This window comes from Aethalodelphis obliquidens, unplaced genomic scaffold, assembly GCF_003676395.1.
Source record: "Aethalodelphis obliquidens isolate GAN/ISIS:26980383/991018 unplaced genomic scaffold, ASM367639v1 scaffold30, whole genome shotgun sequence".
NCBI classification, from domain to species: Eukaryota; Metazoa; Chordata; class Mammalia; order Artiodactyla; family Delphinidae; genus Aethalodelphis; species Aethalodelphis obliquidens.
Window position 1 is genome coordinate 14,962,825 of NW_020837974.1, and position 27,305 is coordinate 14,990,129.

A 27,305-nucleotide genomic window follows, 5' to 3' on the forward strand; every position below is an offset into this window, starting at 1 on the left:
TCATACAGAGAAAGAGAAATATCGTATGATATCCCTTATATGTGGAATCTAAAAAGAAATGACACAAATGAACATATTTACAAAACAGAAACAGACTCACAGACTTAGAGAACGAACTTATGGTTACCAGAGGGGACGGATGGGGGGAAGGGATAGTCAGGGAGTTTGGGATCAACATGTACACACTGCTATATTTAAGATGGATAACCAACGAGGACCTACTGTACAGCACAGGGAACACTGCTCAATGTTATGTGGCGGCCTGGATGGGAGGGGGGTTGGGGGGAGAATGGATACATACATATGTATGGTTGAGTCCCTTTGCTGTGCACCTGAAACTATTACAACATTGTTAACCAGCTATACTCCAACATAAAATAAAAAGTTAAAAAATAAAGGTCAAATACTGTATGATTCCACTTATATGAGGTACCTAGAATAGTTAAATTTGGACATTGACAGACATTACAATTGTTGCCAGGGGCTGAAGGTGGAATGGAGATGTCTAGTTACTGTTTAATGAGTACAAAATGTCAATTTGAGAAGATGAAAAGACTTCTGGAGATGATGGCTGCACAACAAAGTGAATATACTGAATGCCACTGAACTTCAAATGGTAAGTTTTATGTTATGTATTTTTTAATACCATAAAAAGAGAAAAAAGACAGCTGGATCCTTATATCTGTTTCTACATTTAATCTTTTGAAATATGTTGTTTTGGTTGATGTTTCTGAAGAAAATCTGGCTTCATATAGATACATAGTTGGAAAAAAGAATCCTTTAATAAGTCTTCTCTTGTAATTGTGAATATTCTTCTTTGATACCCCACCAAAACTTGATGAGATTAGTTGCAATGTAGAATCTGAAACCATATTCATATACTTTTGGTTTTTACACCACAATCTGTTAGTCTGTCTCACTCTCCAAATGGATCTTGAACTCATGTATGACTTTGTAATGTCACACACTGGCCATTTGGAAAATATCTGTTTACTGAGTTACCTAACTCAGTGGGTCCTAAATGGGTATGATTTTACCCTCTAGGAAATATTTGGCAATGTCTAGAAATATTTGGCAATATGTGGCAATGGTTGTCACACGCTGGGGTTGCTACTGACATCTACTGGGTAGAAGCCAGAGATACTGCTAAACATTTTAACAATGCATAACAAAGGATTATATAGCTCCAAATGTCAATAGTGCTGAGGTTGGAAAACCCTAGTTTATTTAATGCTGACGTATTTCATTATGCAATATAAAAATTTGTGTTTGTTAATATCATCACTAATCTTTTTGGGAAAGTTTGTAAGTATTAGGAAGTTGTCAAGATAGTGGATACAAGTTCTCCAAAAACTTTAAAGTTCAATTTTTATCATTTACAACATATATTTTCAGTTATTTTCCTTCATGCTGTAAAGCACACTTCATTCATTTTCAAGAAACTGTCTTAGAAATAACCAAGTCTAAAAAACTAGTATTTGTCAGTTGTTTTTGCAGTTGAAATTGGTGTTCCATAAAATGAGTTACTATCTCTCACAATCACATAACTTATTTTCGCACTTGTATACGGTATAAATGCTTTATGGTACTCACTACCTTGATTAAAGTAGCAGCAGTTTTAGCCACCATTGCTTTTGACCCATCAGTGCAAATGTCAACACAGTGGAAAAAGCAAATTACCTTAGTATTATTAGAAAAAAAAGTTGACCGTACGGGCCCCCTGAAAGAGAGTCAGGGATCCCCAGGGGCCCAGGGACCATACTTTGTAAACTTCTTCTCTAGATTTATGTGAAAGAAGTAAACCCCTATTTGTTTAAGCCACCATTAATTAGGTTTTAAAAAATAAGATAACTTGTATCTTTAGTTTTCAAACCATCTTCTGCAGACTTGCCAAAAAGTCAACAGTTACGCAGAGATACTTATTTTTTTTAATTCCTCTCTTTTTTTCAAGAGTTACTGAGATATAATTGACAAATAAAAGTTGTATATATTTAAGGTGCATAATGTGATGTTTTGATATACATATACACTGTGAAATGATTACCACAATCAAGCTAACATATCCATCACCTCACATAGTTACCACTGTGTGCATGTGTGTTTGTGTGTTGGGGGGAGGAGAATGCTTAAGATCTACTCTTAGCAAATTTCAAGTATAAAATACAGTATTGTTACTTATAGTCACCATGTTGTACATTAGATCTCTAGAATTTTTTCATCTGCATAACTGAAACACAAGACTCTTAAATTTATAGTAATTTACTTCAAATTCTGAAGTAGGATAAGTATAAGAAGTTAAGAAATAACCCTTTTTCAGTGGTTTCAGTGTTTACTGTTGGATTGCAATTAAAGCTCGGAAATCACTGCAATACCCACCATTATTGTTCTACTAAATAGTATAGAACCTTCATATATACTAGACTAGAGTAAACCATACCATAGAACAAAACACTACCTGTAGTAGAAAACACTATTTACCATTAGGGAAAAAATGAGGTAAATCTATATACTAAAGTGGAATAATCCTCAAGATAGATCAAGTGAAAAGACCATGGTACAGAGCCGTTCTTTAATTCTGTTTGCTTTTCTCTTTGCTATGCTTATATATAATATTTCCCTTTAAAACATGCCTCATAGTCTCAGTATCTTTGTGTTATACTCAAAAGTAGGATAGCATGTCCTTCTCAGGCAGTGTTGCTTAGAAATCAGCACAGCTTGCTCTCTTGTACCTCTCCTCCCTTGTTCCAAACTGTTGCAAACACAGTGAATATTTGGTCCAGAACTGGGGACAGTAGAAAGAACACCAGCGTTGGAATCAGTTCAGACCTGTGTCTGCCACATAGCTGAAATCTCGAGCAAGTAAGTTACTTAATTTTTTCGATTCTGAATTTTCTCTTTTAGCATATGGCAATGAAAATATATGTATCTCATATCTATTATGAGAACTAAAGGAGATAGAGCACATCAGCACTCAGCACAATGCTTCATAAATGACAACTATCATTAATTTAGTTCCTTGTCTAAGGGAGTCGTTTAGAGTTTTAGAAGCTCTGCTTTCTCAATTCTCCTTCAATAAGTACACTCTAACACCTCAGCCTCCCCTGATAAGCTACTCTGGAAAGTTAAGTAATTATAAGTGTCTTCCTGGTTCTTTTAGCACTTTTTAAGAAGGAAGGGGGGTGATATAGGAGTACAGGATTAAGAGCCACAAACAACTACCTATAAAATAAATAAGCAGCAGAGATATATTGTACAGCACAGGGAAATATAGACATTATTTTGTAATAACTTTAAATGGAGTATAATTTATAAAAATATTGAATCACTGAAAGCAATATACTATTAGCTGTACACCTAAAATTAATATACTATTGTAAATCAACTATACTTCACTAAAGAAAAAGTGAAAAAGAAAAGCAAAATTCCCTGTTTCCGTTTCTCAAGCCCAGAGAGTTCTTTAAAGAAGAACAATACTCTTTGTCCTTTTGATTTCAAAAGGGAGTTTACCTTTCTTTAGATGCTTTTTATATGTTTATGATTAAATGTATTACTGTACATTATAAGTTGAGTATTATTTATTATATAGAAGCCTGTCTAGCAAAGCAGCCACAATTGAAGACAGGTTAACAGTGTGGACTGAAAGCCAAAACCAGGGATAATGTCTATACTAGGCTCCCTTATTGATCTAAATTATATTGTAGGAATGTAGCCTTTTAAAGTAATCTTTTAAAGGTTTTTGTTTCTTTATTTTCAGCTCCTTCAGTCTGACATGGCAGAAAAACCAATGCGTATGTCCACACAAATACCCGATGATGAAGATATAGTTGAGTATATCTTTCAAAGAGAATTCTCCTTTTTGTCCTTAACAAAATTGTGTAGCTTCAAAATATTGACTCAGTAAACTGATATAGACCTAGATGGTAAAGGCTTATGTTTGTTATGTTTGGACATGAATTAACTTTTATACTGATTGGAGTTAAATATCAATGATCGTTTAAATAGCTGATGCATGTTTCTTGCATCTGCAGACATTTTTAGTAGTACAAAAGACTATTCCTATTTAACACCAAAGAATAACAAATGAAAATTCCAGAACCTCCCAGTAGGTGAGGAGAATAATGCTACTTTGATGTATATGTTTGTGGACCTTTAGATACTGATAATAAAAAACTTTTAAATGAAGTTATTTTAGGAAGTGGCTGGGTGGCTGCTTTTTTATTACTTTACTGAGTGGGAGATTGAACCAAGTTCCATGTTAAGACGCGTCTCTGTACTAGGGAAAACATAGTAATTCACATAAAATTTTACCCTAAAAGAGAGAGTAGCATATCTGAATGGGTGAAAACTGAGTTTTAGAACTATTTTTGACCAAAATAGATACATGAACAGATACATGAATATTGAGCTATGTTAAGTAGTGTTTGTTTATGACTTAATAACTAATGGCTCTCTTTTTGGTGTTTTCCTCCAATCATGCATGGTTTTCTGTATCTTTGTTTGAACCATCAAACGATCATATTTTTTCTCTTCTCTTTCTCAGTTACTTTTCTGAAGTGAATGGTTTATTCCACCTTTATTTTTCTATCAGCCACACTTTAAAAATCACATTTGATCCAACTTTCATCTTCGTTGCTTTTCTGAAACTATTACTGACCCTTTCAAGTCGGGTCCCCACAAGGGTCTTCCTGCCTGGGGTCACTCGTGCCAGTGGAGTGAGACTGGGTGCGGCTCAGAAGCAAAGGAAAGTTTAGTCTTTGATTAAAGAATGGAGAGGTGTGAGCTCAAGCTCTAAAGTACACACTCTGCGGACAGGCTGTGGGCAGGCTGCTTCGTAGGGTTCCAGTCTGCGGAGGGAGGGGCGGAATTCTCGTGGGTGCTCACGGCACCCCACCTCTATCTTGAGTTGAAGTGTTGGTCGCAGGGCTTCTCCACACGATATGCCAAGTTGGGGTGTTGGGCCCATCGGTTCTGTGCTGGGAACTTTAATCCGAGGTGTTAGGTGCAGGCCTCTGCACACGGCCCCCTGTAGGCAAGTGAAACTAGACTTAGCGCGAAAGAAAAGTTGACAACTTATCTTATTGTTACCGACCCTTTTGAGTCGGGGTCCAACAAGAGTCCTCCTGCCTGGTGTTATTGGAGCCAATAGAATGAGAGCCAGTTTGGTTCAGAAGCAAAGGAAAGGTTTATTCTTTGATCAAAGAATGGAGAGGTGTGAGCTCTCGCTCTAGAGTCCTCGCTCTCCTGAACAAGCTGTTTACGGGCTCGCTTTATAGGGTTCTTGTCAGCGGAGTGGGGCGGCGTTCTTGGAGGGCGACTGCAGTGCCGGGTGCAGCAGCATCTCTGCACACGGTTCACTGTCATCATCTTAATTGAGGCGTCATGCACAGCGCTTCTCCATATGGAGCGCCAAGTGGGGGTGTCGAGTGCAGCGGTTCTTTTTGTTGTTGTTAATTAATTAATTTATTTTTGGCTGCGTTGGGTCTTGATTGCTGCGCACAGGCTTTCTCTAAGTTGCATCGAGCGGGGGCTACTCTTGGCACATCGGCCCAGTAGTTGTGGCTTGTGGGCTCTAGAGCGCAGGCTCAGTAGTTATGGCACATGGCCTTAGTTGCTCCATGGCATGTGGGATCTTCCCAGACCAGGGCTTGAACCCATGTCCCCTGAATTGGTAAGTGGATTCTTAACCACTGTGCCACCAGGGAAGTCCTGAGTGCAGTGGTTCTGAGCTGGGAACTCTAATCCCACACGTTAGGTGTAGGGGCTCTGCGCTTGGCCCCCTTAAGGCAAGTGAGATTAGACTAAGCACAAAAGAAGAGGTTAGGCCTTATCCGATCACCTAGATTCCATCATATTTTTCCCAGGGACCCCAGTGGGCTTTGCTGGTGACAAAACTACTGTCAGAGTCCTATCTCAGTGACTAAACCACTGACTTATGCCCATCCCATATTACCTTTGGGCCCTCTGATGCATTAAATCACGGTGAATGCTCCTCTGTTTACATGACATTAAAATCATAAAATTTTAGAATAGGTGGATCCCAAAGGCCAATTAGTCGAACTTTAATCTGATATATAAATGCTTGCTACAAACCATTTAGCAAGTAGTCTTCCAAACTTTTTTTGAACCCTTTACAACTGGCAACTTAATTTATTCTCCTTTTTGAAATTAAAAATAACATTATTAAAAGAAAATTTCAAACAATAAGAAAGAGATAACAGGCCTTTCAACCTAGCTCTTTACAGGAAATAACTAATCTAATCTTTGAACAACTTTTCATATCAGCCCATACTGATCAACCTAATTCTTTTTAATAGCTCTGTTCTTTTTTTTTTTACATCTTTATTGGAGTATAATTGCTTTACAATGTTGTGTTAGTTTCTGCTGTATGACAAAGTGAATCAGTTATACATGTACATATATCCCCATATCCCCTCCTGCTTGCACCTTCCTCTCACACCCCTCTAGGTGGTCACAAAGCACCAAGCTGATCTCCCTGTGCTATGTGGCTGCTTCCCACTAGCTATCTATTTTACGTTTGGTAGTGTATATATGTCCATGCCACTCTCTCACTTCATCCCAGTTTACCCTTCCCCCTCCCCGTGTCCTCAAGTCCATTCTCTACGTCTGCGTCTTTATTCCTGTCCTGTCCCTAGGTTCATCAGAACCTTTTTTTTTAGATTCCATATATATGTATTAGCATACGGTATTTATTTTTCTCTTTCTGACTTACTTCACTCTGTATGACATACTCTAGGTCCATCCACCTCACTGCAAATAACTCAATTTCATTTCTTTTTATGGCTGAGTAATATTCCATTGTATACATGTGTCACATCTTCTTTATCCATTCATCTGTTGATGGACACTTAGGTTGCTTCCATGTCCTGGCTATTGTAAATAGAGCTGCAATGAACATTGTGGTACATGACTCTTTTTGAATTATGGTTTTCTCAGGGTATATGCCCAGTAGTGGGATTGCTGGGTCATATGGTAGTTCTATTTTTAGTTTTTATTTTTGAATTTTATTTTATTAATTCTTTTATACAGCAGGTTCTTATTAGTTGTCTATTTTATACATCTTAGTGTATACATGTCAATCCCAATCTCCCAATTCATCACACCACCACCCCCACCCCGCCACTTTCCCTCCTTAGTATCCATACGTTTATTCTCTATATCTGTTTCTCAATTTCTGCCCTGCAAACCAGTTCATCTGTACCATTTTTCTAGGTTCCACATATATGCGTTAATATACGATATTTGTTTTTCTCTTTCTGGCTTACTTCACTCTGTATGACAGTCTCTAGATCCATCCACATCTCTACAAATGACCCAATTTCGTTCCTTTTTATGCCTGAGTAATATTCCATTGTATATATGTACCACATCTTCTTTATCCATTCGTCTGTCGATGGGCATGTGTCTTTTTGAATTATGCATGTGTCTTTTTGAATTATGGTTTTCTCTGGGTATATGCCCAGTAGTGGGATTGCTGGATCATATGGTCATTCTATTTTTAGTTTTTTTAAGGAACCTCCATACTGTTCTCCATAGTGGCTGTATCAATTTACATTCCCACCAACAGAACACTCACTTTTATAAGGGAAGGGGCTTCACAACTCATCTTCTGGCTCTAGTTTCCTCTCCAGGCCACTGTCATGCTAGTGCCTTATTCATCTTTTTGAAATGCTTCTTCCTTCTACTATTCTCTGGCTCAAACCTCTAGCCACTGCCCATTACCATTTAGATAAAATCCATATTCCTTAGCCTCATATTTAAAACTCTCTATTGTTGGGTCCTTTTTTTACCTCTTGTTCATAATACCTCCCTCCTTCATACAAGTCTTATCCTGTCTTCAAGAGACAATCTGCCATCTTTTAAAATTATTTTTAACTACTCTATGCCACAGTCATCTATCCTTCTTCCAAATTCCTATATTATTTTTTGACTTTTCTGTAATTTTGGTACTTAGTATGATATTAATAGATATTTTAACTTTTTCTTCATGGCTTTTATTCTATTGAAATTGTAGGCTCTTCATAAATAAGACTCTTTGACTTATAGAACATCAGAGTGTGAAAGAATTTTAAGCTCTCCTGATCAAATGTTCTCATTTTACAGAAGAGAAAACAGGCACCAGTGACTGTCCCAAAGGCTCACAATGACTAGTGACTTTTCTTATTCAGCTACCTTTCCCCATACCACTGGGAAAAAAAGTTCAGTGAATACAGGGTAAACATCAGGGCTTGTCAGAGCTTGTAGAGTCCTTTTATAAATTTACAGACTATAACTTTATGTACAGTATCCCATTTGCTAGATGTAGTCTGTGTGTCCTTGCTATCATGAGGGATTAAAATAATGTATGATTTGCATTTCAGTTTCATGTGAATGCATGTGAAATAATCCTTTTAATAGTAGGTTCATATATTTTTATATATCTACCTTGTTTATTTCTTAATTTGCTTTATTTGTGCTTTGTTTGTGGATGATGCAAAGTTGAATTCAAGAACGAGACTTGAAAGATCACAAATTCCAAATTAGTAGAATCTGAAATATTTAAGTTCTCTCCATAGATTATTTTGGAATTTTATAAAAGTAAATATTATTTGGAATTTTATAAAAGTAAATATTATAAGAAAGAACTTTTGGCCCATCAGAAGACATTTGTTAAGTAATAGTGATGATTCTATGGAAACCCCTGCTTGTTCTATCGATATTTGCTCTGTGGGTGAAAACTCAGTGTTCATGAGGCCAAGGTTTCTGGTCTGTTCCTGATAAGAAAATGGGCTATATTTTGTTCTATGGACACACAAAGCACTTTGATCTGGTACCTCCCTAAGCTACAGTTTTTAAAATGAGAGAAGCCTGCCACAAGGGAGTGTAGGACAGAGAGGACAGTAGAGTGTCCAAATCTTTTATTGTTACATATAATCTTCAGATTATATGGGTCAGAATGTTCTCTTTTGAGTAGAGAAGTCAAAATTTACCACCATATATAAACGCTGTCTTCTAAGAGCACAAGTAGTTACAAATTGAAAATTTTTATTATTTCTTATTTGATTGTATTTTCAGTTTAGGATTGGTAAATACACTCTCTTTAAATATAAAATTCCCATGGAATTTTTACTAATTAATTCTTGGTTGATTCCTGGATTCTTGGTTGAGACCAGATAGGACCCGGGTAGGCTCCTATCTCTACCATTCACTCTTCATTTAGCATGCACTAATTCAACCAAAAGCTATTGAAAGCCTACTGTGAGCTGGGAGTTAATGATATAAAGTGAATAAAATTCTATCTCAAAGAGCTCAAAGTGTATTGAACTCTGTCTTTGGGTAAATCATGTAAACTGTTTGGATCTTAATCCCTTATTTTAACATAAGAGGATTAAATGAATTCTAATACTAATCATAGTGAAACTACTAATACAAATGTTTCCTTATATCATTGTGTCTATAATATTATAATGCTTATGGAAAAAGAAATAGCATAATTTAATTTCTATGCAAAGAGTGTTTTTAAAAAAATCTTTGAAGCATATTCTTATTTAGGACTACCAACTGTATGTTTTCTTTGTTAAAAATTTTTTTAAAATAATTTCATATTTTTGACCACACTATTCAAAATAGTTATGCTAAAAACATGATATAGTAAACCTATTTTACTCTTACTACTGAACTCAATTAAGAGTCCCATAGCAGGGTGATTCAGGAAGGGGTAGGCATGTAGAAAGGAACATGAAATTGAAATATGAAGAACAGCAGTCTCATAGTTAATAATTTTGATGCTCAATTATGCAACATTTGGCCAGTAGGTGCCATTTAAACAGATTCTCCTGTGCTTTTAAAATTGCATTTGAATATATATGGGGTGAAAGAGCATCTTAATATTAATGGTTTTTCCAATGTGTAAACACGATATATATTTCCATTTATTTAGTTCAATCTTAATCGCTCTTATCATTCTTTTGTAGTTTTCAGTGTAAATGTCTTACATATCATTACGATACTTGATATTATTTCTATCATTTTGAATTAATCAAGACTTGTCTTGTGGCTTAATATATGATCTACCTTAGAAAATATTTTGTGTGCACCTGAGAAAAATGTGTAGTAGGCAGCTGTTAGATGGAACTTTCTGTATATGCCTATTAGGTCCATTCAGTCTATTGCATTGTTCAAATCTGCTGTTTCCTTATTGGTTCTCCATCTGGATGATGTATCCATTGTTGAGAGTGGGGTATTCAAATCCCCAGCTACTATTGCATTGCTATTTCTTTCTCCTTTTAGTTCTGCTAGTATTTGCTTTACATATTTAGGTACTGAGTGCATATTTATAATAAATACATCTTCTTGATAGGTTGTCCTCTTTATAATTATAACTTAGTCTATCTTGTCTGAAATAGGTATAGCTGCCTTTGCTTTATTTTGGTAACCATTTGCTTGAAATATCTTTCTCCATCCCTTTACTCTCAGTCTGTTGTGTTCTTAAAGTTATTCTCATGTAGGCAGCATATCATTTGGTTTTTTAAAATCCATTCAACCTTCTATGACCTTTTATTGGAGAATTAATTCACTTACCTTTAAAACAATTATCAATAGGTAAGGACTTACTATTGCCATTTTGTTAATTATTTCTGATTGTTCTGTAATTGCTTTGTTCTTTACTTGTTATCTTGCTGTCTTCCTTTGTGATTTGATGACTTTTTTTGGTGGTATGCTTTGACTCCTATATCATCATCTTTCATGTATCTAAAATTACCTATCACTTCATCCATTAAACTCATTTTTTCTGTAGATTCTTATACATGTTCATAACAGTTATAGTATTTGTCTGCCAATTCCAGTATCCTCATTATGTGGTTATTTCTATTGATTGTGTTTTTCCTTGGCTATGAGACAGATTTTTTTCTGCTTCTTCAAACCTAGTAATTTTGATTATGCATTGAGCATTGTGGATGGTATTGTAGAAAGTCTGAATTCTATTATTATATTTCTCTAAAGAGTATTGAATTTTGTTTTAGCAGGCAGTTAGATTACTGGCAAGTCATTTGGACACTGTTGAGTCATGATACTCTTTGTAAAGATGGGTTTATCTTAGTTATACCCTTTGACTTGGGAGTAACCCTTTGACTTAGAACATAATCCTAAATCCTATAGCAAGTCCTTTTACAAATTTAAATAAAAAGTCCAAAGTGTTTATCTAAAGTGTTGACCAATCTTGTCTAACTTGGAAGAAATGTAAACTCCAAACTCTGTCTCCTCGGGCCTTCCCAGGACCACTGCTGAAATACCAGCTTAGCACTTTTGGAATGCCAACTCTTCTCTCCATTGCCACTGAGCTCTTTGTAGCCATGCCTGCACGTGCAGGGTTAGACTCAGCCAAGTGTTCTAAAGTTTGCAGATTTGGATCTCCCCACTCTGTGGCTTGCTCTTCCAGCATTTCTTTCTCAATATCCCAGTATTTTGGCAGCCCAACTTATGACCTTAGACTTCCCAGCTCAAGATTGTCATTCTGCTTGAGCTCTGCTTCCCAAGTTTCTCATTTAATGGGGAGTCACTTCAAGGGAATATATGGATAAACCTAGTTTCACCTCTTATGCTAACCTTATTTCCAGCGTGATTTATTCTTGTTTCTGCCTCCTTTTCTTTCCCTCCCAGTGCCTTCAAACAGTCCTTTTTTTTTTTTTTTTTGGCCGCACCATGCGGCTTGAGGGACCTTAGTTTCCCGACCAGGGATTGAACCCGGGCCACGGCCATGAAAGCCCAGAATCCTAACCACTAGGCCACCAGGGAACTCCCCAAACAGTTGTTTCTAATTGTTGATGTAAGGAAAGGTAAAATGCTATAATTACTCTATCACCAAAAGCTAGGAGTGTACACACAATTTCACACCTTACTTTTTTAACTTAATATTTTCATGTATTTTTCAATTTATTAAAGCATTCTTCATAAACATCTTTAAAAATGACTTAAGAATGCCCCAGTGTGTGCGTGAAAAAATATATTATCATTTACTTGCATATTCTATTTCAGGGAGTCATACATTTGGATGTTAGATGGCTACAGTGAACACTTTTATGCATAAAGCATTTGTGAAATTTTCTAGTTGTTTGGGAGAGATTTCTAGGGATGAGATTAGTGTAGATTGTTAAGCATTCTTTGAATTATTTTTCCACCTTTTAAAAATAATCAGTTGGTAAATTTATGTATAATATTGTTGGATTTCTAGTTTTCTAGGTTGGTATTATTAGCAGTGGATTCCTTTAACAATTTAAAGGAAATTAACACAAGTTCTCAGAGGGCATATAAGAAATCTGAAGTCAAAGTTTTTAGTTGCTTCTTAAAAAATTCAAATTAACTTTGATTTCCTTACATATATTAACATATATTGGATTTCCTGAATATATTACCACACTGAAACGGAGTGAAAGAATGTTGTTTCCTTTTTTTCTATAAAAATAATTTATTATTGTATAGTAACATACTAGGCTTTCTTGTGGTACTTCTGTAATTTCCTATTTTTAAATTTAAAAACATAGTCTGAGTGTGATCAGAGATAGAGTCACTATTTATAAAAACGATGACAAAAATCTGTGTGTCTGGATAAAGATTTCTCTTCTCACAAATTTACTTCATTTGCATCTTATCTGAGGTATGATGATCAAATGATAATCAATTCCATTTCTTTGACATATTATTATAGTCATATTTTCAAATGACATTCTCTATTCTAATTAATATATTTTTATTTGTTTTTTTCTCTAAGCAAAAAGAAGATAATATCCGTTGTTTAACTACGCTTGGTCATTTTGGTTTTGATTGTTTGCCTCAACAACTGGTGAACAAATCTGTTCAACAAGGGTTCTTTTTTAATATTCTCTGTGTGGGTAAGTGCCAAACCCCTCACATGAATTATTTCCTGATTTTCCTAAATGCTCATTTCAACTTACCTTAAGCAGCATAACACTGGTGCTGTTAATTTAAGACTATGTCTTCATGTTTGTATTGGTTTGTATCTTTAGTCATGTTACTTAGACATTTTTTTCTTTAAGTGTTTCAGTGCCTTTCAAAATCTGATATAGCTTTGTGTATATTATCTTTCTATATTATGTAATGATGGAGGGAGTCAAGAGTAGCATGTATACTTTCAAGGATATTCCAGTCTTTAAAGTGTTTGGGACCCTTTAAACCATCCTAGAGGGTCAGGGTGTTACTTCTTCTCAGACATCTTATTCCCCTATGATGTATCTATGTTTATACAGGGGAAACTGGGATTGGAAAATCAACATTGATCGACACACTGTTCAATACTAACTTGAAAGACAAAAAATCCTCACATTTTTGCCCAAATGTTGGACTTAAAATTCAGACATATGAACTTCAGGAAAGCAATATTCAGTTGAACTTAACTGTTGTGGAAACAGTGGGGTATGGTGATCAAATAAACAAGGAAGGCAGGTGAGTGGTTTTTTATTTTAATTTAAAAATTATTCTTATTTCAAGGAACTTACTTTCTTTCTCCATGTATTAAAAAGTAATAGTCTTCTACGGGCTTCCCTGGTGGCGCGGTGGTTGAGAGTCTGCCTGCCGATGCAGGGGACACAGGTTCGTGCCCCGGTCCGGGAAGATCCCACATGCCGCGGAGCAGCTGGGCCCGTGAGCCATGGCCGCTGAGCCTGCGCGACCGGAGCCTGTGCTCCGCAACGGGAGAGGCCACAACAGCTAGAGGCCCGCGTACCGCAAAAAAAAAAAAAAAAAAGTAATAGTCTTCTAGAATATATATATATATATGTATATATACATGTACATATATATATAACTGAGTCACTTTGCTGTACAGCAGAAATTAACACAACATTGTAAATCAACTATATTTCAATTAAAAAATAATAAAATGGCTCTATTGTAATAGATGGCATGCAGTTGGATCTTTTTTACAGCCACCCCTGCTTTATTTTCATTTCCACTTTCATGGTATATCTTTTTCTATTTCTTTACTTTGGGCCTATGTGTGTCCTTAATGCTGAATGAGTCTCTTGTCAGCAGCAGATGGTTGGGTTTTATTTATTTATTTATTTTGTTTGTTTGTTTGTTTTGCGGTATGTGGGCCTCTCACTGTTATGGCCTCTTCCATTGCGGAGCACAGGCTCCGGACGCGCAGGCTCAGCGGCCATGGATCACGGGCCCAGCCGCTCCACGACATGTGGGATCTTCCCAGACCGGGGCACGAACCCGTGTCCCCTACATCGGCAGGAGGACTCTCAACCACTGCGCCACCAGGGAAGCCCCGGGTTTTATTTTTTTAATCCATCTAGCCAACTGTGCCTTTTGATTACTGAGTTCAACTCATTTATATTTAGAATAATTACTGAGATGTAAGGACTTACTACTGCCATCTTATTAATTGTGTTCTGGTTGTTTCGTAGTTCCATTATTTAGTTTTTTTCTCTGTTTCTTTCTGTCTTTGTAAATTGGTGATTTTTTGTGCTGGTATGTTCTGATTTCCCTTTATCTTTTGTGAATCTACTCTAGGTTTTTGCTTTGTGGTTGTCATGAAACTTACATAAAACATCTTACAGATAAAACTGATACGTGGTTTACTTTGATCGCATAAGAAAATTTCACCCTTTTGCTCCCCATTTTATATTTTGAGGTCACAAATTTACCTCTTTTTATATTATATATTCTTTAACAAATTACAGTACTATAGTTATTTTTAATACTTTTGTCCTTAACCATTATATTCTAGTTAAGTTGTTAACATGCTATCTTATCACAGATTAGATTTTTCTAAATCTGTATATTTGCCTTTATCAGTGTGTTATATACTTTTGTACATCTTCATGTTCTAATTAGTGTCTTTTTGCTTCTGTCTGAAGAATTTCTTAAAGATTTTCTTGCAAGGCAGATCTAGTACCAATGAACTTTCTCAGCTTTTTTGTTGTTGTTTGGGAAAGTCTTATTTCTCCTTCATTTCTGAAGAATAACTTTGCCAAACAGAGTATTCTTGGCTGGCAATTTTTATATTTTGTTATTTTTCTCTCTCCTGGCCTGTAGGTCTTTGCTGAGAAATCTGCTGATAGCCTAATGGGGGTTTCTTTATAGGTTACACTTCTTTTTTCTCTTGCTGCTGTTAGGATTCTGTATTTGTCTTTGATTTTTTTTTTTTTTTTTTTTTTTTTTTTGCGGTACGCGGGCCTCTCACTGTTGTGGCCTCTCCCGTTGCTCAGCACAGGCTCCGGACGCGCAGGCTCAGCGGCCATGGCTCACGAGCCCAGCCTCTCCGCGGCATGTGGGATCTTCCCAGACCGGGTCACGAACCCGTGTCCCCTGCATTGGCAGGCAGACTCTCAACCACTGCGCCACCAGGGAAGCCCCTGTCTTTGATTTTTGATAGCCTCATTATATGGTGTCTTGAGAAGGTCTTTATGCATTGAGATATATGGTGATCTATTAGGTTTGTAAACTTAGATGGCTAAGTGTCTCCCAAAATTTGTGAAGTTCTCAGCTATTCTTTCTTTTTTTTAAGTTAATTTTTCCTGGAGTATAGTTGCTTTATAATGTTGTGTTAGTTTCTTGCTGTACAGCAAAATGAATCAGTCATATGTATACATATATCCCCTCTTTTTTAGATTTCCTTCCCGTTTAGGTCACCACTCAGATATTCTTTCTATTTATTTATTTGTTTGTTTTTTTGTTTGTTTGTTTATGGCTGTCTTTGGGTCTTTGTTGCTGTGTGCGGGCTTTCTCTAGTTGTGCGGCGAGCGGGGGCTGCTCTTCATTGCAGTTCTCGAGCTTCTTCTCATCGTTGTGGCTTCTCTTGTTGCGCAGCACGGGCTCTAGGCGCGTGGGCTTCAGTAGTTGTGGCTCGCGGGCTGAGTAGTTGTGGCTCACAGGCTCTAGGGTGCAGGCTCAGTAGTTGTGGCACACGGACTTAGTTGCTCTGTGGCATGTGGGATCTTCCCGAACCAAGGCTCAAACCCGTGTCCCCTGCATTGGCAGGCGGGTTCTTAACCACTGCGCCACCAGGGATGTCCCTATTCTTTCTTTAAATAAACTTTCTGCCCTTTTCTTCCTTTCCTCTCAGTATGGAAATCCAACTATTCTAATATTTATATATTTTTGAAGTCCCTTAGATCATATAAGCTTTCTTCATTCATTTTCATTCTTTGCGTCTTTATTTTCCTCTGCTTGAGTTATTTCAAAGTTCCTATTCTCTAGCACACTGATTCTGTTTTCCATTTGGTCTCTTCTGCTGTAGATGCTCTCTATTGCATTTTCTATTTCATTCATTGAATTTTTCAGTCCCAGAATTTCTGTTTGGATTTTTTTTTTTTTTTTAAGATTTCTATCCCTTTCTTAAGTTTCTAATTTTGCTCATACATTGTTTTTCTGATTTTGTTGAATTGTCTTTATGTGTTTTCTTGTATCTCATTGAGTTTCATTATTTTGAAATCTTTTTCAGATAGATTGCAAAATTCTGTGCCTGTGATTCAGTTATTAGAGGATTATTATTATCTTTTGCAGGTGACATGTTTTCTTGATTCTTCACATTCCTTGGAGTTTTGCATTGCTGCTTTTGCACTTGAAGTAGCAGACAGCTCCTCAAATCCTTTACTAGTTGCATTTAGGTGGATATACTGTTTATTAGTCCTGTTATATCTGGGAGCTTTCTCTGATCTTGTATGGACAGCCCAGCTCCACAGTTCTTACTCCCTCTTGTGGCAAAATTCTTAAGCTTTTATGCCTTCTCTGATTCTTACAACTCTCCTGGCTGGCTTCTAGGAACTTCTTTTTTTCCTTTCAGAAAGTGGTGCTATAGCTCAGAATTTCCAGAAAGTGGTTTCTCTTGCTCACAGATTCTGGTCTGATTTTTCTGAGCACACTCCATTTACCAGATCTCACTCTTGCCATCACATGCAGGAGTGTGCACACAGCCTGCTGCAGAGTGTGGGGAGGTGTGGGTTTATATGGGGCACTGGGAGTATGCATGGGTCCAATGGGGGAGATCATCAAGTGAGGTTCTCCCAGAGGCTAATGGCTGAGTTTCCTGCTGAAGTCCTGAGCTTGGTCAGCATGTCCCTTTAATGCCCTTTGATATTCTTATCTACCTCTTTCCTGGTGTCCTTTTGTCCCTAGTCATGGAGTTCCGGCTTCAGTATTCTAGGTGCTGCTGGAGAGAAATGGTTTTCTCCAACAATGTCCTGCACAGCCAGGCACTGGGTGCTGGGCACTCACTCACAGCCTCCCATTCTCTTGTGGGAGAGGTTACTGATGACTATTTCAGCCCTGTGCTGTGTTGTTTTGGGGGAGCATTGACACTGGCGAAATTCCTCTTACCCTCTCCAGCGCATCCAAATTCTTTTTTATTCTCCACGAAGTGCTGGAATCTGCCATATGGATTGCTGAACTTCTACAGGTCTCTCCCATCTGTGGGTATGTGTCCAAGTCAGCACACTTCAATTTTTCCACGACTGTATGCAAGAGGGTGTGGCAGGTTCACTGGCTCCTGCTGGTTCCACAGCCTGTATGGACATCTGTCTCCCTATTGCCATACAGTTGGGCAAGATTCCTCCTGGTTCCCTGGCATGTGGTGCTGTGTCCCATCTCCCACAGAGGTACTTTTGTTTGTGGGTGGATCCAATTATTAGCTGTTAAAAAGGGGGGCAAAAGGAGAGATGTATTCACTGTCTTGATACTGGTGGCACTCTTAAAATTTACATAAAGACTCAATTTTTGTGGTGTATACTTCTGTAGGTTTTAAAAAATGCATAGAGTTTATACCCACCATCTTAGTTGTGACATAGAACAGTCCTGTCACATCCAAAAATTCTCTTGTGCTTTAGTCTCTTTATCCTTGTGCTGATACCATCCTGTATTAATTATTTTACTTCATATATAGTAAGACGTGATATATGAAGAATATATCTTCTTCATTTTTTTTTCAGTATGTCTTGAGCATTCTTGGTTCTTTGCACTTATACATATGTATACATATAAAAAATTTGTTTTCTGATTTGAACTTCATTGAACTGATAGATCATTTTTCCTTTTCTATAAACAAGAGGACTTTTTGTTGCTTTGTAACAGCTTGTAGCTGTTATCTTTGTAAGGACATATTATGCACATTTTATCACTGTGGCAAACTAGTGAGTACACATATTAACTAGATATTAAATGGTAAAAATGCAGACATCAGATGATATTAATCTGTTATGCTAAATGTTTAAATAATCATTTTTTCAGCTACCAGCTAATAGGTGACTACATAGATGCTCAGTTTGAGTCCTATCTTCAAGAAGAATTGAAAATTAAGCGTTCCTTTGTTGACTACCATGATTCCCGTATCCACGTGTGCCTTTACTTCATTTCACCTACAGGACATTCTCTGAAACCCCTTGATCTATTAACCATGAAGAACATTGACAGTAAGGTGCGTTCGGTAAATCTATCAACCTATCAAGATTTGATACTTATTGTGAAATAATACAAATCTTGAAGGCATTTGCACACAGAGAACTTGTTATTTTGTAATATGTATATATATATATATATATATCTTTTTTTGTTGTTGTTAATCTTTTTTTAAAAAAAAATAATTAATTAATTAATTAATTTTTGGCTGTGTTGGGTCTTCGTTGCTGTGCACGGGCTTTCTTCATTGTGGTGCGCAGGCTCCTCGTTGTGGTGGCTTCTCTTGTTGCAGAACACAGGCTCTAGGCACATGGGCTTCAGTAGTTGCAGCACGCAGGCTCAGTAGTTGTGTCTCATGGGCTCTAGAGCGCAGGCTCCGTAGTTGTGGCACGCGGGCTTAGTTGCTCCACAGCATATGGGATCTTCCCGGACCAGGGCTTGAACCCGTGTCTCCTGCATTGGCAGGCGGATTCTTAACCACTGCGCCACGAGGGAAGTCCTTTTTTGTTAATCTTTAAAGCATTTATGTTTGTTTCCTAGGGATGCCATTGCAAAATACCACAGACTTAGTGGTTTAAACAACAGAAATTAATTTTCTCACAATTCTGGAGGCTATAAGTTCAAGACCAAGGTGTCGCCAAGTTTCATTTTTTCTGAAACCTCTTTTTAGGTGGCAGATTGCCACTTTCTCACTGCGTCCTCACATGATATTTCCTTTGTACACACAGCTGATGTCTCTGTCCAAGTTTCCCCTTTTTATGAGGACACCAGTGGGATTGGATTAGGGCCTATCTTCATGGCCTTATTTTGACTTAATCACCTCTTTAAAGGCTCTATCTCCAAATACTTTGTGAGATACTGGGGTTTAGGGCTTTAAGATATGTGTGAGAGAGAAGGGGGAGACATATTCAGCCCATAATAGCATTTGATACATTTCAACCTTTCTTCCTTTCCAGAGAAATTTAATTACAATGTGTATCAGTTAGGAAAATGAGACACAGGTTTTAAAAAATTTAATAAAATTTAAAATTTATCATGCTAAGTGAAGTAAGTCAGACAGAGAAAGGCAAATATCATATGATATCACTTCTATGCAGAATCTAAAAAAAAATTCATACAAATGAACTTACAAAATAGAAACAAACAGACTTAGAGAACAGAATTTATGGTTGCCAGAGGGGAAGGGTGGGGGTGTGGGATAGATTGGGAGTCTGGGATTGACATGTACACACTGCTATATTTAAAATAGACAACCAACAAGGACCAACTGTATAGCACAGGGAACTCTGCTCAATATTCTGTAATTACCTAAATGGGAAAAGAATTTGGAAAAGAATAGATACATGTATGTGTATAACTGAATCACTTTTCTGTACACCAGAAATGAACACAACATTGTTAATCAACTATGCTCCAATCTAAAATAAAAATTTTAAAAACTTAAAAAAATTTTTTTTAAATTTAGGGGTTTGTGATTAAATCATAATTCAGATCATGGTCATTTACCTGTAGTTTTGAAATAGAATTTACTCTATAGTACTATAAAATAATGCCATTAACGTTTACCCGGTACCACTGATGGTGTGACACATGAAGATTTCATGATCCTGGCTACTGGTTCTGTCAGAGAAAATTCAGAATATATATAATTTTTTTTTCCAACAGAGAGCAAATGTACATATGAAAGAACTTGTTATGTCATGAGATTCTTTTCTGCACTCAGCCCTGGTAAAACATGCTGTCTTCAACTTTATTCAGTTGAAGGGAGGAAGAGTTCTAAAATTGCGTTCCCTTTATCAAAGAAGGCCTGACCTTTGCTATGTATTGTTCAAACTGGAAAGAAACGTTGTACTTAATCTAAGTCACCAAGTAGTTGAAAGAAGTTAGATTTCTAGCTAAAATTAAGAGCTGTCTCAATTTCTCGGTTAGTACTATATTCAATACTCAAGGACACACAGTTTTATTTTTAATTTTATGGGCAGCTATAATCATCAAGCCATTTCCAGATACAAGAAGTTACTAATTTTTGCAAAGACCATTGCATAAAGGGTTGGGCAAGGCTGTGTCTGTCTGTTGTCTTCTCTTACAGGTTTCTCAGCTCTCCTTGCAATAAGTGACTTTTGTTCCTTAAATATGAACACCTGAGGAATTATTGACATGAAGCGTTTTCATTTCTCATGTGGTAATGATTTACTATCACTGGAGGATATCTTTTCCCAGCTTTCTCACTAATACAACCCAAGACATTTATGTTAGTCTTGAATCTACCATAGCAGTTGTCTGCTTTTTACTATGCAAGGTATTATTCAAGATTTTAAAATTAGACAAAGTTTTGGGGCTTCCCTGGTGGCGCAGTGGTTGGGAGTCCGCCTGCCGATGTAGGGGACACGGGTTTGTGCCCCAGTCCAGGAAGATCCCACATGCCGCGGAGCGGCTGGGCCCATGAGCCATGGCCGCTGAGCCTGCGCGTCCGGAGCCTGTGCTCCGCAGCGGGAGAGGCCACGACAGTGAGAGGCCCGCGTACCGCAAAAAAAAAAAAAAAAAATTAGACAAAATTTTGAACATCTACGTTATAATATTGAAGCCCTAGATTTTCATAAGGATTTTTTTAAAATGTACTTTGAGGAACCTAAAACAAAAGCAATAGACCTAAAACTGACTTTTATGCATTTCTACTAGATCACAGAACTTAACGTTGTGTAGCTATGATTTAACAGTAACAATTTATTTTAACAGTAATAAAACATATTTTGGAATTTTATATTGTTATTTTCTACAAAGTTTAATTATTAAGATGTAAATTCATTGAGAAGCAATGATCATATTGTAGAGCTAGGAAGAAAATTTTATGTATAAAATTACAAGTTCAAATATGCAATGTGAAATCATTTCTTTTTACAAATTACAAATGGACTTTTTTGTTAGCACGGTGCTATACACACATATATACACACTCAGCTTTTAAAGTATAGTGAAAAAAAGCCTACTATTTTTAGGTGGTCTTTGGAAAACACAAGCAGATCTACCTGCAAGGTCATCTAGGTAGAACAAGATTCTACCTAGAAAATGGGACAGTGATTAAGGTGGATTTATGGAGAAGATGATGCAAATGAATGACAGGTAGAAGGACAAAGTTGATCTGTTCTATAATTTTGATGAAAGGTCTCTTCTGACTGTTTAATACTCAGTTTAATAAGAAATCAAATTGATAATGAAATCAAATTGATCATACTTCATTTTGCTACTTACATTTTACTAATTCTAGATGTGTAAGAAAGTTTGAGAAAGAAAATTGAGGTTTCTAAACCTGAATTCTGATTAAAGATTAATCTTCAAAAGTACTGATGATTTTGGAAAGTAATTCTGTGAGGAAGTCATGATAGCCAGTGATAATCTAGTTATGAAAATTTATTGTCAGAAATTGAGGTTTTGACTGTAAATATAACAAATTAATAACAAATTCTCAATGGTGAGATTTTGTTTGCTTCTTTCTTAATAGGTGAACATTATACCACTGATTGCCAAAGCAGATACAATTTCTAAAAATGATTTACAGAAATTTAAGTGTAAGATAATGAGTGAATTGATTAGTAATGGCATCCAGATATACCAGTTCCCAACAGATGATGAAGCTACCATGGACGTGGACACCTCAATGAATGTAAGCTTCTAACTACTGAATATCAGTTCTATATGACAGGTGGGAATGAAAGTATAATTTATAAGTAACAATATTAGTAATATAGTGTCACTTGTATCTGACAAAGATACTATAAATAAGATATTCTTTTCCCAAAAGCCAGTGTGGGAAAATGTTTCACTTTCTTGATTTTGAAAAATGTTTGCTGATAATCAATTCTTTTAAAAAGCGTTTTATTGAGATATAGTTCACATACCATGTGACTCACCTGTTAGAATATACAATTTAGTGAGTTTTAGTTTATTCACAGTGTGTGCAACCATCACCACAACGAAATTTAGGACATTTTTATTTCTCAAAAAGAAATCCCATACTCTTCAGCTTTCTCACCTACTACCTGTCAGCCCTCCTCTCCACCAACCCTAGGAAACCACTAATCAACTTCTTTCTCTTCAGATTTCTCTGTTCTGGACATGTCATATGAATGGAATTATATAATATTTGGTCTTTTCATGATTTTATCGGCTATTAATATGTCTTCCCAAGAGAAAAATGTACTCAGACCCTTTGTCTATTTTTAATTGAGCTTTTGTCTTTTTATTATTGGGTTGTAAGAGTTCTTTATATATTCTGGATACAAGTTGCTTATGAGATACATGATTTGCAAATATTTCTCCCAATCTGTTGGTCTTTCCATTTTATTTTTGGTGTGCTTTGAAACACAAACTTTTTAATATTGATGAAGTCCAGTTTATTTATTTTTATTGTTAGTTGTGCTTTTGATGTCATATCTAAGAATGTTTTGTCAAATCCAAGGTAATAAAGATTTACTTATAAGTTTTCTTCTAAGAGGTTTTAAAATTGTGGTAAAATACACATAACCTGAAATTTACCACCTTAAACTTTTTTAAAGCTTACAGCTGAGTGGCATTATACTTTTACAGTGTTGTGCTACTATCATTGCCACCATCTATATCCATAGAACTCTTTTCATCTTCAAAAACTGAAGCTCTGTAATAAACAATAATTCCCCATTACTCTTTCCCTCAGCCCTATGAATTTGGCTACTCAAGGTACTTCTAGTAGATGGAAATATATAATATTTGCCCTTTTATACCTGTACAAATATTTATTTGAGTCCCTGCTTTCAATTCCCTTGGGTAGTGCCAAGAAGTGGAATTGCTGGATTGTATGGTAATTCTACGTTTAATTTCTTGAGGAACCGCCATACTGTTTTCCATAGTGGCTGCACTATTTTACATTCCCACCAAAAGTGTACAAGGATTCCAATTTATCCACATTCATACCAACACTTGTTACTTTCTGGGTTTTTTTTTTAAGTAATAGTTTATATTAATGGATGTGAGGTGGTATCTCATTGTGGTTTTGATTTGCATTTCCCTGATGATTAGTAATGTTAAGCATCTTTTCATGTGCCTGTTGGCCATCTGCATGTCTTCTTTGAAAAAATGTCTATTGAGGTCTTCTGCCCTTTTTAAAAATTGGGTTGTTTGCTTTTTTTTGATGTTGAATTGTATGAGCTGTTTATATATTTTAGGTATTAACCCCTTATTAGATACATCATTTGCAAATTTTTTTAATTCAGTAGGTTGTCTTTTCATTTTGTTGATGGTTTCCTCTGATGTGCAAAAGGTTTTAAATTAAATTAGATCCCATTTGTTTATTTTTTTTGCTTTTGTATCCTCTGCCTGAGGGGAAAGATCCAAAAAAATATTGTGACCACTTATGTCAAAGAGTGTTCTATGTTCTCTTTTAGGAGTTTTATGGTTTCTGGTCTTACATTTAGGTCTTTAATCAATTTTCTGTTTATTTTTGTATATCTTATGACAAAAGGTTCTAATTTCATTCCTTTACATGTAGCTGTGTAGTTATCATGTAGTTATCCCAGCACCATTTATTGAAGAGACTGTCTTTTCCGCATTGTATATTTTTCTCTCCTTTGTCATAGATTAATTGGCCATATTTGTGTAGTTTTATAACTGGGCTCTTTGTTTTGTTCCATTGATCTACATGTCTGTCTTTGTGTCAGTACCATACTATTTTGACACTGTAGTTTTATAGTATAGTCTGAAGTCAGGGAGTGTGATACCTCCAGTTTTGTTCTTTTTTCTCAAGATCGCTTTGGCTATTCAAGGACTTTTGTGGAACCATACAATTTTATTATTATTTATTCTGGTTCTGTGGAAAATGTCATGTGTATTTTGATAGGGGTTGAATTAAACCTACAGGTTATTTTGGGTAGTATGGACATTTTAACATTATTAATTCTTCCAACCCATGATTGTGGTATATTTTTTTCACTAATTGGTGTCATCTTCATATTCCTTCACCAACGTCTTATATTTTTCAGAGTATAGATCTTTCACCTCCTCTTTTAAGCCAATTCTAGGTATTTTATTCATTTTGATGTGATTTTAAACAGGATTGTTTTCTTGCTTTCTCTTTTTGATAGTTCATTATTAGTGTATAGAAAAGGAACAGAAATCTGTATATTAACCTTTTTATGCAACTTTATTGAATTCATTTATTAGTTCCGGTAGTTTTTTGGTAGAGGCTTAAAAGTTTTCTGTATATAGTATCATGTCATCTGCAAATACTGACAGTTTTACTTCTTCCCTTCCAATTTGGATGCCATTTATTTATTTATTTATTTATTTATTTATTTACATCTTTATTGGAGTATAATTGCTTTACAATGGTGTGTTAGTTTCTGCTTTATAACAAAGTGAATCAGTTATACATATACATATGTTCCCATATCTCTTCCCTCTTGCGTCTCCCTCCCTCCCACCCTCCCTATCCCACCCCTCCAGGCGGTCACAAAGCACCGAGCTGATATCCCTGTGCTATGCGGCTGCTTCCCACTAGCTATCTACCTTACGTTTGGTAGCGTATATATCTCCATGCCTCTCTCTCGCTTTGTCGCAGCTTACCCTTCCCCCTCCCCATATCCTCAAGTCCATTCTCTAGTAGGTCTGTGTCTTTATTCCTGTCTTACCCCTAGGTTCTTCATGACATTTTTTTCTCTGACTGCTGTGGCTAGGACTTCCAATATTATGTTAAATAAAAGTGGTGATAATGGGCATCCTTGTCTTGTTATTGATTTTAGAGGAAAAGCTTTCAGTTTTCAACATTAAGTATGATTTTACCTGTGGGTTTGTCATAAATGGCATCTATTATGTTGAGATATGTTCCCTCTACACCAACATCGATGAGAGCTTTTATCATGAATGAATGTTGAATTTTGTCAAATGCTTTTTCTACAGTTATTGAGATGATCATGAGATTTTATCCCTTGATTTGTTAATATGGTGTGTCACACTGATTGATTTGCAGATATTGAGCCACCCTTGCATCCCTGGAATAAATCAGACTTGATCATGGTTTATGATTCTTCTTATATATTGTTGAATTTGGTTACCTAATATTTTGTTGAGGATTTTTGTACCTATATACACCTAAGATGTTGGCCTGTCATTTTCTTTCTTTTTTTTTTTTTTTTTTGCTGTGTCTTTGGTTTTAGTATCAGGGTAATGGTAGAGTCGTAAATGAATTTGGGAGTGTTCCCTCTTCTTCAGTTTTTTGGAGTAGCTTGAGAAAGATAGGTATTAGCTCTTCTTTATATGTTTAGTAGAATTCCCATATGAGGCTGTCTGGTCCTGGATTTTTGTTTGCTAGGAGTTTTCTGATTACTGATTCAATTTCACTACTAAATATTGGTCTGTTCAGATTATATATTTCTTCCTGGTTCAGTTTTGGGAGATTATATTTTTCTAGGAATTTATCCATTTTTTCTAGGTTGTCCAATTTATTGGCTTATAATTATTCATAGTATTCTCTTATGATTTTTTAATTTCTGTAATATTCATTGTAATTTCTCCTCTTTCACTTATTATTTTGTTTATTTGGGCCCTCTCTCTCTCTCTCTTTTTTTTTTTTTCTTATTTTGTGGTACGCGGGCCTCTCACTGTTGTGGCCTCTCCCGTTGCAGAGCACAGGCTCCGGATGCACAGGCTCAGCGGCCATGGCTCACGGGCCCAGCCGCTCCACAGCATGTGGGATCTTCCCGGACCGGGGCATGAACCCGTTTCCCCTGCATCGGCAGGCGGACTCTCAACCACTGCGCCACCAGGGAAGCCCTCTCTCTCTTTTTTATAATCAGCCTGGCTAAAGGCTTGTCAATTTTGTTTACCTTTTTAAAAAACAAGCTTTCCATGACCAGGGTCACAAAGATGGTTCAACATAAGCATATCAATCAATGTGATACACCATGTACACCATGCAAAACCATATGATCATCTCAATAGATGCAGAAAAAAGCATTTGATAAAATTCAACATCCATTCATGATAAAAACCCTTACGAAAGTGGGTATAGAGGGAACATATCTCAACATAATAAAAACTATTTGGGCTTCCCTGGTGGCACAGTGGTTGAGAGTCCGCCTGCCAATGCAGGGAACACGGGTTCGTGCCCCGGTCCGGGAAGATCCCACATGCCGCAGAGCGGCTGGGCCCGTGAGCCATGGCCGCTGAGCCTGCGTGTCCGGAGCCTGTGCTCCGCAAAGGGAGAGGCCACAACAGTGAGAGGCCCATGTACCACATAAAAAAAAAGCTATTTATGACAGACCCACAGCCAATATACTACTCAACAGTGAGAAGCTAAAGCCTTCCTGCTAAAATCTGGAATGAGACAAGGATGCGCACTCTTACCACTTCTATTCAACATAGTATTGGATGTCCTAGCCACAGCAATCAGACAGGAAAAAGAAATAAAAGGTATTCAAATCAGTAAGGAATAGGTAAAATTGTCATTATATGCAGGTGACATGATACTATATATAGAAAACCCTAAAGACTCCACACAAAAACTACTAGAACTGATAAATGAATTCAGCAAGGTAGAAGGATACAAGATTAACATACAGAAATCAGTTGCCTTTCTTTTTTTTTTAACCCCAAATAGTTTATTTTACTTTGTTTTATACTTTATTGAAGCATAGTTGATCTACAATGTTGTGTTAATTTCTGCTGCACAGCAAAGTGATTCAGTTGTATATATATATATATATATATATATATATATATATATATATATATATTCTTTTTCATGTTCTTTTCCATTATGGTTTATCACAGGATATTGAATATAGTTCCCTGTGCTATACAGTAAGATCTTGTTGTTTATCCATCCTATATATACTAGTTTGTATCTGCTAATCCCGAACTCC

At 36.4% G+C, this 27,305-nt stretch overlaps 1 protein-coding gene across 2 annotated transcripts in view; it reads left to right on the top strand.

Annotated features, from left to right (window-relative positions):
* The first annotated feature begins 349 nt into the window (after window positions 1–349).
* Window positions 350–27,305, top strand: part of SEPTIN14 (septin 14) — a 46,706-nt gene continuing 19,750 nt past the window's right edge. The window contains exons 1-7 of one of the 2 annotated variants that reach the window (XM_027126273.1): window positions 350–616; window positions 2,765–2,859; window positions 3,755–3,823; window positions 12,767–12,887; window positions 13,263–13,458; window positions 18,247–18,433; window positions 21,914–22,075. In XM_027126273.1, the coding sequence (XP_026982074.1) occupies window positions 3,770–3,823; window positions 12,767–12,887; window positions 13,263–13,458; window positions 18,247–18,433; window positions 21,914–22,075 (720 nt within the window). In that variant the 5' untranslated portion in view covers window positions 350–616; window positions 2,765–2,859; window positions 3,755–3,769. The remainder of the gene's footprint in view (window positions 617–2,764; window positions 2,860–3,754; window positions 3,824–12,766; window positions 12,888–13,262; window positions 13,459–18,246; window positions 18,434–21,913; window positions 22,076–27,305) is intronic. The other variant, XM_027126272.1, reaches the window with a different exon arrangement.